This window comes from Heterodontus francisci, chromosome 11 (assembly GCF_036365525.1).
Source record: "Heterodontus francisci isolate sHetFra1 chromosome 11, sHetFra1.hap1, whole genome shotgun sequence".
NCBI classification, from domain to species: Eukaryota; Metazoa; Chordata; class Chondrichthyes; order Heterodontiformes; family Heterodontidae; genus Heterodontus; species Heterodontus francisci.
In genome coordinates this window covers 114723350-114734261 of record NC_090381.1, presented here as the reverse complement: position 1 = coordinate 114734261, position 10912 = coordinate 114723350, and the positions used below count along the sequence as shown (strand labels likewise).

Genomic DNA, 10912 nt, shown 5'->3' with positions numbered 1-10912 from the left:
TCTTGTTGGAGATGGTCATTGCCTGGCACTTGTGTGGCGCGAATGTTACTTGCCACTTATCAGCCCAAGCTTGGATATTGTCCAATTCCTGCTGCATTTCTACATGGACTGCTTCAGTATCTGAGCAGTCACGAATGGTGCGGAACATTGTGCAATCATCAGTTAATGTCCCCACTTCTGACCTTATGATTGAAGGAAGGTCATTGAAGCAGTTGAAGATGGTTGGGCCTAGGACACTACCCTGAGGAACTCCTGCAGTGATGTCCTGGAGCTCAGATGATTGACCTCCAACAACTACAACCATCTTCCTTTGCGCTAGATATGACTCCAGCCAGCGGAGGGTTTTCCCCCTGATTCCCATTGACCTCAGTTTTACTAGGGCTCCTTGATGCCATACTCGGTCAAATGCTGCCAAGGGCACTCCCCCTCACCTCATCTCTTGAGTTCAGCTCTTTTGTCCATGTTTGAACCAAGGCTGTAATGAGGTCAGGAGCTGACTGGCCCTGGCAGAACCCAAACTGAGCATCACTGAGCAGGTTATTGCTAAGCAAGTGCCACTTGATGGTACTGTTGATGACACCTTCCATCACTTTACTGATGATTGAGAGCAGGCTGATGGAGCGGTAATTGGCCGGGTTGCGAGATGACAAGACCAAACCGTTACAGGGAAGATAGTATCGCTCGCTATCGATGGGACTGCATTACTTCAGTAGGTGCATCCTGGAAGATAGAACTTGAAGAACTACCTGAGGAAGATCCTGATTTTGCTGTGCTGTGGGACTGTTCAGCACCACCTTGCTGATAAGGCTGTTCTGAAGCTTGATATGGACTATCTTTGACTTTTCTGCTGATGAATGTGTAACTCTTACGATAGGTATATCAACCAGTATTTAACTGTTAGTTCGTGTTTAATTTATGTTGGTTTTGGTTTGAATGTTACAGTAAAATGTATGAGTGAAATCTTGGTTTTCTAAATTGGGGTGGATTCGATTCTTTTCATTTGTTGGCGACCTCCACGGGGATCATAACAACAGAAACAGACAGCCAGACAGAACTCCATGTTTGTAGCATCTATGACAACCTCAGGATGCCCCAAAGTGCTTCATAATCAATGAAGTATTTTTTGAAGTGCAATCATTGTTGTAACATCGGAAACACAGCAGCTAATTTGTGCACAGCAAGATCCCACAAACGGCAAAGAGAAAAGTGATCAGATACTCTTTATTTAATCATTTTGATTGAGGATTTAATGTTGATCAGGACAGTGGGAGATCTCTCCTACCTTTCTCAAAATAGTACTATGGGATCATTATACATTGCCTGAGAGGACAGACAGGGCCTCATCAGAAAGACGGCACTTCTGACAGTGCAGCACTCACTCAGCACTGCACTGGGAGTGTCAGCCTAGATTTTGTTCTCAAGTCTGTAGAACGGGACTCAAACCGATGGCTTCTGACTTAGTAACAGCGCTACCCACTGAACCACTGTTCACATTGACTTACTTTTATTCCAGGTGCCATTCACCAACTGAGGGCACCATAACAAGCACTGGGATTGGTCTGAGTACTGCTGGCAGTACATGAAGCTTTGGAGATGTGAGATTGGTCAACATGAGGCCAACGTCAAATCCGCACTGTAGCAAATGTGGCTCATTAAACTTATACAGAGGAACAGGAGGAGGCCATTCAGCCCCTCAGATTGTGGCTGACCTGTGTCTTAATTCCATCTACTCACCTTAATTTCGTGACCCTTAATCCCCCTGCCCAAAAAAAAAAATCGGTCAATCTCAGTTTTGACATTTTCAATTGACCCCCAGCATCCCCAACTTTTTGGTGGACAGACTTCTAGATTTCCACTCCCCTTTGTGTGAACAGGTGATTCACCCCTGAATGGCCTGGCTTTAACTTGAAGGGTATGCTCCCTTGTTTTGGATTCCCCCCCCACCCTCACCAGAAGAAATAGTTTCTCTCTATCTACCCCTTCAAAACCCTTGATCATCCCATATGCAGAGGTGATTGCGTTATGGTGCATGAGGAAAGTTGCAAGACTTTGTGTAACTAAATAAAGCAAAGGGATGTGGAAACTACGGAGCAGGAAATGTCTTATGAAAATCACAATTAACCGAAAGGTAAGAAAATGACACATTTAATTTACCTTTTTTTTAAAAAAAAAAGCTTCAAGCTCGACTTAATACCTGCTGTTAAAACAGCTACACACAAAATGAGAAAAGGAGGTAGGTTAAAAAACAGGAAATTACATAGATCGATCCATAACAACACTCTAATCCATAATCAGCCATGCCCTGCAGCTATTTAAGGAAAGAATATTCTTCACATCACTCAAGTCAATCTCAACCATTTAGACAGATACACAGTGGGCTCGATAAAGGAGTAGAACTCGTCAAACTCCTGAATAATACACGCTATGTTCCCACTCTATGCACCTCGCCCTCCGACCCACCCCCGCCCGACTCACTGGGTAATTCCGTGTGGAAATCAATTTCTTCTTTTTGGCATTTGCATTTTAAAAACAAAACAAAACGCCACCAAAAGTGGGTTGAGGCCAGACACACACGACTGAGTAACATCCGTGACCACCTCTTTAGTGCTCATATGCCAACCTCCAGCTTGCCCTCTGTGCCAGCTCCCTCCTACGATGCCAACCCACTGAGTGTTTTATTAAGATAAATACACACGATGAAGCTCCCTAACTGAGGCCACACAGAAGGCCCAGCAATCACACTGGGAGCTTTCCAGTACTGGCAATTGTGGGAAATATCCCAACCATCTTTTGGCTCTTAGAATAAGTCCTGGACTGCAGCCCTTGGGGGGGGGGGGGGGGATTGGGTGGGCAGGTGGGTGTTAAGGGGGAATTGTGGGGAGATGTTTGAAACGTCCTCGACATTTGGCACTTTTAGCAAGGGTTAACACCAGCCCCGATCCCTTTCACATCAGTCACGAGAATTATATTTCCAAAATAAAGCTCCCATACCCATCTCTCCCTCGCTCTTTCTCCTCTCTTTTTCCATCTCCTTCTCCCCTCTAGCCCTCTCCTCTCTCCCACATCTCCATCTCACTACTCCATCCCAAAATGACATTTAGTCAGAGGGAAATGCCTGATTCTCCCACGTTTCCTCACAAAGTGACACTGTGGATTTGTTTGTGACCAGTCAGTTCAACGGGAACAAGATGCTGCAGAAGAAATTCCTCGGATTAAACACCATCGATCTGAAGGAAACCCATTAACTGACTAGGCCCAGAGCCTAACACTAGTAGTCAAAGTGTGAATCCACTCCTGCAAATTAAACTGCCCAGCCACAAACTGAGTCTTTCCGCTAAACCAGCGATAGAATGGTTATGCTGTTTTATCAACTTCGAAATTAGTAGTAATTCACCTTTCTAAAAGTTTCTTTTTCCCTTTTATGGCTAATCCTCTATTTCATTGTTAGAATTATCAATATTGACAGGCCCTTTCATCCCACCCCACCAGGCCCCTTGCTTCTAACACTTACAAGGAACCCAAAATATTTGAAAAAAACAAGCATGGGTTCAGTTACCCGCTTGTAACACCCACACCCACCCACCCCAGCCCATTCTCGCAGCTCCCTCCAATACCTCGCACACCAGCAACACCATACTCTCTGTATTCAGTTCTGATGAGACAGTACGTGTGGAAAAACAACCCCATAATCTTCGGGATGTCCAGATGCTAAGAAATCTTCACAACTGGTCTCGATGCTGAGAGTTTCCCCTCGGAGATCGTCGCCACGCGCACAAAGTTTACTGGGACTAAAAAAAAATCATCATCATCATCATCATCACTATCACCTCAAGATACGCGACACAGGCTTTGTTATATTGCATTAGTCCTTTTATATCCGTGACGTCAAGAGGCATTTTCCTTTAAAGGTTAGAAATCTCTCTAAATTGTCGACGTCCATCGTGTCAGTGCGAGTTTGAACGGATTGTGTGCTCTCCGCCTTGCTACCAGTTCATCATCGAGTTCCTGTTCAGGGTCATGAAGAAAACCTGGCTACTTCCACCTGAACGCACGGACGCAAAGAAAACCTGGAAACAGCAGAGGGTTAGCACTCAAGGTATAGCATTGGCAGATAGCTGGGAGTGAGTTACAGACTGGAATCAAATTGAGGGGTTCAGGGGAGCTTACTTAAGAACATTGGAAATAGGAGCAGGAGTAGGCCATTCAGCCCCTCAAGCCTGCCCCGCCATTCAATAAGATCGTGGCTGATCTGTCCCAGGCCTCAACTCCTCTTTCGGGCCTGCTCTGCCTAACCCTCCACCCACCGAGATTTCAAAAATCTATCTACCTCCTCCTTCAATACATTTAGTGACTGAGCCTCCACAACTCTCTGAGGTAGAGAATTCCAGAGATTCACCACTCTCTGAGAGAAGAAATTCCTTTGCATCTCAGTTTTAAATGCGTGCCCCCTTATTCTGTAACTATGTCCCCTAGTTCAAGATTCACCCACCAGTGGAAACATATTCTCAACATCTACCCTGTCACGCCTCCTTAAAATCTTTTATGTTTCAATCAAATCACCTCTCATTCTTCTAAACTCCAATGAATAAAGGCCTAACCTGTTTAGTTGTTCTTGATAAGACAACCCCTTCATCGCAGGAATCAGTCTAGCTGAACTGCCTCCAATGCTGGTATATCCTTCCTTAAATACGGAGTTCGCAGTACTCCAGGTGTGGCCTCACCAACACCCTGTACAGTTGTAACAAGACTTCCCTATTTTTAAACTCTAACCCCCTAGCAATAAAGGCCAAAATTCCATTTGCCTTCCTAATTACTTGCTGCACCTGCATGCTAACTTTTTGTGTTTCATGTACAAGAACACCCAGATCCCTCTGTACTGCAGTATTTTGTAGTCTTTCTCCATCTAAATAATAATCTGCCTTTTTATTCTTCCTGCCAAAGTAGATTACCTCACACTTTCCCACATTGAACTCCATCTGCCAACTTTTTGCCCACTCACTTAACCTATCTATATCCCTTTGCAGATTCTTTGTGTCCTCATCACAACATGCCTTCCCACCTATTTTTGTATCGTCAGCAAATTTGGATATATTACACTCTATCCCTTCCTCCAAGTAATTGATGTATATAGTAAATAGTTGAGGCCCTGGGACCGATCCTTGTGACACCCCACTAGTTACGTCTTTCCAACCTGAAAAAGACCCATTGATCCCGACTCTCTGCCTTCTGTGTGTTAGCCAATCCTCAATCCATGCCAACACATTACTCCCAATACCTTGAGCTCTTAATTTGTGCAATTGAGGTGTTTGGGCGATTTATATATAGACTATCAGATAACCAGGAGTGAGTTACAGGCTGGAATCTAATCGAGGGGTTTAGAGGGTTTATATTTAGAATCGCAGATACCCAGGAGTGAGTTACAGGCTGGAGTCGGGACCGATGTTCCCTCTAAGCTGTGTGACCACGCAACCACACAGCAACATAGAAGTTCCCATGCATGCTGAGCACAAGTCGACCCTTTTAAGTTACCACATGTGCGTGGTTACGCAAATAAATTTAAAGGGCCCGTGCAGTTAAATGAATAGGTCGAGCACAAAAACAAAAAAAAATTGAGGAAACAATGGTTTGGATCTTCCTTGTTTGCAGGGCTCAGCTCTACACTCAAGGCCAACTAACCTCACAGCCATCAGGGGAATTGGACACTGATTTGTGCAGTAGAGGTTTTACCCCAAGGTCAACAAGGCCCCAAGGTCGCGTTGTTTAATTTAGAAGAGGAGAAACTTCTTACCTTGTCATTCCGCTCGCAAAGAAACTTCAAGCGTTGAGCTCTCTTGTGCATGAAAACACCATCGAGGTGCCCCGTTTCCACTGACCGGATCTCAATGGCTTTCTCGCCCCAGCCCATTATCTGGCTGGAATGGATGTAGGCTGTGGAGATCAAGTAGAGGCTTCATTATCCAGGCTGCTGTCACTGAGGGACAGGAAAACAACTGGAGGAAGAAGTGGGCTGTGTTCGTCCTTACCAACAGACGTGGGCATCTCGCCCCATTGCAGCACAATATCCTTGGTGATTCGCCCATATGTGTTGACATAAACCCCCTCATCTTCATAACAAAGCAGCATTTCCATCCCATCCGTTTTGGGGAGAATGATGAGAGCGTGAGGTGTGATGTTGCCCTGAATCTGGTTTGAAAATTTTCACAAAGATAATTAATGTAAATGAAAATAAGATATAAACCGATGCAGAAAAGATAGAGATAGAGAGAAAGAGAGAGGCAGAGAGAGAGAGAGAGAGAAAGAGAGAGAGAGAGAGAAAGGCAGAGAGAGAGAGGCAGAGAGAGAGAGATGCAGGGAGAGGGAGGCAAGGAGAGACTGCAAGACAGAAAGAGCTCGGAAGACAGATAGAGACACAAAGAACTTGTCAATATTTAGCAACTTTCGTGATCTCAGGACATCCCAAAGTGTTTTACAGCCAAAGAAGTACTTTTTAAAGTGCAGTCACTCTTGTAATTTAGGAAACACAGCAGCCAATTTTTGCACAGCAAGATCCCACAAACAGCAATATGATAATAACCAGATCCGTTTTAGTGATGTTGGTTGATGGATAAATATGGGCCAGGACACTGGGGAGAACTCCCCTGTTCTTCTTCGAAATAGTGTTATGGGATCCTTTACTTCTCCCTGAGGGGGCAGACGAGACCTCTGCTTAATGTCCCAATGGAAAGATGGCACCTCCGACAGTGTAGTGCTCCCTCAGTACCGCACTGGGAGTGTCAGCCTAGACTACGTGCTCAGGTCTCTGGAGTAGGACTTGAACCCACAACTTTCTGACCGAGAGGTGACAGTGAGCCACAGTTGCCATCGTTTTTTTTATTATTCTCACCGTCATTTTTTCGGGATGTAGCTCAACAGAGCCATTATGAAGTAGAGTTGTTCATTTGTGACAGAAGAGCAACTCAATGAGAGGAAGTCTTGATTTAAATCTGTATTTAGGATGTGGGCGATTGTTGCCAAGTCAGTGTTTACTGACTATCCCTTGCTGCCCTGGCAAATGAGTGGCTTAGTATACCACTTTATTCTTTTAATAATCAACCAGCTCCGTGATCTATTATTATCCCATCGCTAATTATAAATGTTACGTTGAGACTTTGCCAGATCAGATACTGCACTGAAGGGAAAACTGGTGATTTCACATAGGCTACGGAACACAATATGAAACCCAAATTTTTTTAGGCATTGATTTTCAGGATGTGATGTCACTGGCAACGTGAGCATTTACTGCCCATCCCTGGTGTCCTGAGGTGCTGGTGTTGAACATTCTCTTTGAAAGAAGATTTCGATACAAGTGGCTTCCGAGGCCACTTCAGATGACAGTTAAGAGTCAACTACGTTGGTGTGGGTCTGGAGTCCACATGTAGGCGCGGCACAGTGGCGCAGTGGTTAGCACCGCAGCCTCACAGCTCCAGGGACCCGGGTTCAATTCTGGGTACTGCCTGTGTGGAGTTTGCAAGTTCTCCCTGTGACCGCGTGGGTTTTCCCTGGGTGCTCCCGTTTCCTCCCACAGCCAAAGACTTGCAGGTTGATAGGTAAATTGGCCGTTGTAAATTGCCCCTAGTGTAGGGAGGTGATAGGGAATATGGGATTACTGTAGGGTTAGTATAAATGGGTGGTTCTTGGTCGGCACAGACTCGGTGGGCCGAAGGGCCTGTTTCAGTGCTGTATCTCTAAATAAATAAATAGGCCCAGACTGGGTAAGGACGGCAGATTTACTTAGGGCTTGGATTAGTACATGGGAGTATGATGTTATTGCTATTACTGAGACTTGGTTGAGGGAAGGGCATGATTGGCAACTAAATATCCCAGGATATCGATGTTTCAGGTGGGATAGAGCGGGAGGTAAAAGAGGTGGAGGAGTTGCATTACTGGTCAAAGAGGATATCACAGCTGTGCTGAAGGAGGGCACTATGGACGACTCGAGCAGTGAGGCAATATGGGCAGAACTCAGAAATAGGAAGGGTGCGATAACAATGTTGGGGCTGTACTACAGGCCTCCCAACAGCGAGCGTGAGATAGAGGTACAAATGTGTAAACAGATTCTGGAAAGATGTAGGAGCAACAGGGTGGTGGTGATGGGAGATTTTAATTTTCCCAACATTGACTGGGATTCACTTAGTGTTAGAGGTCTAGATGGAGCAGAATTTGTAAGGAGCATCCAGGAGGGTTTTCTAGAGCAGTATGTAAATAGTCCAACTCGGGAAGGGGCCATACTGGACCTGGTGTTGGGGAATGAGCCCGGCCAGGTGGTTGAAGTTTCAGTAGGGGACTACTTTGGGAATAGTGATCACAATTCCGTAAGTTTTAGAATACTCATGGACAAAGACGAGAGTGGTCCTAAAGGAAGAGTGCTAAATTGGGGGAAGGCCAACTATACCAAAATTCGGCAGGAGCTGGTAAATGTAGATTGGGAGCAGCTGTTTGAAGGTAAATCCACATTTGATATGTGGGAGGCTTTTAAAGAGAGTTTGATTAGCGTGCAGGAGAGACATGTTCCTGTGAAAATGAGGGATAGAAATGGCAAGATTATGGAACCATGGATGACAGGTGAAATTGTGAGACTAGCTAAGAGGAAAAAGGAAGCATACATAAGGTCTAGGCGGCTGAAGAAAGACGAAGCTTTGGAAGAATATCGGGAATGTAGGACCAATCTGAAACGAGGAATCAAGAGGGCTAAAAGGGGTCATGAAATATCTTTAGCAAACAGGGTTAAGGAAAATCCCAAAGCCTTTTATTCATATATAAAGAGCAAGAGGGTAACTAGAGAAAGGATTGGCCCACTCAAGGACAAAGGAGGAAAGTTATGCGTGGAGTCAGAGAAAATGGGTGAGATTCTAAACAAGTACTTTGCATCGGTATTCACCGAGGAGAGGGACATGACGGATGTTGAGGTTAGGGACAGATGTTTGATTACTCTAGGTCAAGTCAGCATAAGGAGGGAGGAAGTGTTGGGTATTCTAAAAGGCATTAAGGTGGACAAGTCCCCAGGTCTGGATGGGATCTATCCCAGGTTACTGAGGGAAGTGAGAGAGGAAATAGCTGGGGCCTTAACAGATATTTTTGCAGCATCCTTAAACACGGGTGAGGTGCCGGAGGACTGGAGAATTGCTAATGTTGTCCCCTTGTTTAAGAAGGGTAGCAGGGATAATCCAGGTAATTATAGACCGGTGAGCCTGACGTCAGTGGTAGTGAAGCTGCTGGAGAAGATACTGAGGGATAGGATCTATTCCCATTTGGAAGAAAATGGGCTTATCAGTGATAGGCAACATGGCTTTGTGCAGGGAAGGTCATGTCTTACCAATTTAATAGAATTCTTTGAGGAAGTGACGAAGTTGATTGATGAGGGAAGGGCTGTAGATGTCATATACATGGACTTCAGTAAGGCGTTTGATGAGGTTCCCCATGGTAGGCTGATGGAGAAAGTGAATGCGCATGGGGTCCAGGGTGCACTAGCTAGACGGATAAAGAACTGGCTGGGCAACAGGAGACAGAGAGTAGCAGTGGAAGGGAGTTTCTCAAAATGGAGACGTGTGACCAGTGGTGTTCCACAGGGATCCGTGCTGGGACCACTGTTGTTTGTGATATACATAAATGATTTGGAGGAAAATATAGGTGGTCTGATTAGCAAGTTTGCAGACGACACTAAGATTGGTGGAGTAGCAGATAATGAAGGGGACTGTCAGAGAATATAGCAGAATATAGATAGATTGGAGAGTTGGGCAGAGAAATGGCAGATGGAGTTCAATCAGGGTAAATGCGAGGTGATGCATTTTGGAAGATCCAATTCAAGAGTGAACTATTCAGTAAATGGAAAAGTTCTGGGGAAAATTGATGTACAGAGAGATTTGGGTGTTCAGGTCCATTGTTCCCTGAAGGTGGCAACGCAGGTCAATAGAGTGGTCAAGGCGGCATACGGCATGCTTTCCTTCATCAGACGGGGTATTGAGTACAAGAGTTGGCAGGTCATGTTACAGTTGTATAAGACTTTGGTTCGGCCACATTTGGAATACTGCGTGCAGTTCTGGTCGCCACATTACCAAAAGGATGTAGATGCTTTGGAGAGGGTGCAGAGGAGGTTCACCAGGATGTTGCCTGGTATGGAGGGCGCTAGCTATGAAGAGAGGTTGAGTAGATTAGGATTATTTTCATTAGAAAGACGGAGGTTGAGGGGGGACCTGATTGAGGTGTACAAAATCATGAGAGGTATAGACAGGGTGGATAGCAAGAAGCTTTTTCCCAGAGTCTGGGATTCAGACCCTTAGAAAATAGGCGACAGGTTTAAATTTAGGATCTGGATCGGCGCAGGCTTGGAGGACCGAAGGGCCTGTTCCTGTGCTGTAATTTTCTTTGTTCTTTGTTCTTTATTAGTGAACCAGATGGGTTTTTAATGACAATCCAACAGTTTCCTGATTACTTTTGCTGACACCAGTTTTTTAAAAAAAAGTCACTTCAAATTTTCAAGCTATCACAGTGGGATTTAAATCTACATTCACTGGATTATTATTAGTTCAGGCCTTGGTATAACTAGTCGAGGAACATAAGTGCTACACTACCATACCATACAGCAGCAGTAAAAACTTGAAGGCCAGAGTTGAGTTATTGACAAGAAATAAAGAGGGACAAAAGATGATGAAAAACTTGTTGGAAGCAATTTCAATACTAGAGGACAAGTGGGAATTTCACTTGAGATCCAAAATCACGACAGACATTAGCAAGGATGGATTTTGTGACCCACTCCATTACGTGGTTTTGGTTAGTAACTCATGGGTGCAGAGACTGGAGAAGCTGGGATTGTTCTCCTTCGAGCAGAGAAGGTTCAGGGGAGATTTAATAGAGGTGTTCAAAATGATGAGACGTT

General features: G+C 44.9%; 1 protein-coding gene across 13 annotated transcripts in view; it reads right to left on the bottom strand.

The window, feature by feature from the left end:
* Positions 1 to 2143: 2143 nt before the first annotated feature.
* The window catches only part of LOC137375479 (traf2 and NCK-interacting protein kinase-like), a 302732-nt gene continuing 293963 nt past the window's right edge, over positions 2144 to 10912 (bottom strand). For all 13 annotated transcript variants that reach the window (XM_068042793.1, XM_068042796.1, XM_068042799.1 and 10 more), the window contains 3 exons: positions 6024 to 6183; positions 5789 to 5928; positions 2144 to 4067 (listed from right to left, as the gene is read on the bottom strand). In XM_068042793.1, the coding sequence (XP_067898894.1) occupies positions 3984 to 4067; positions 5789 to 5928; positions 6024 to 6183 (384 nt within the window). In that variant the 3' untranslated portion in view covers positions 2144 to 3983. The remainder of the gene's footprint in view (positions 4068 to 5788; positions 5929 to 6023; positions 6184 to 10912) is intronic.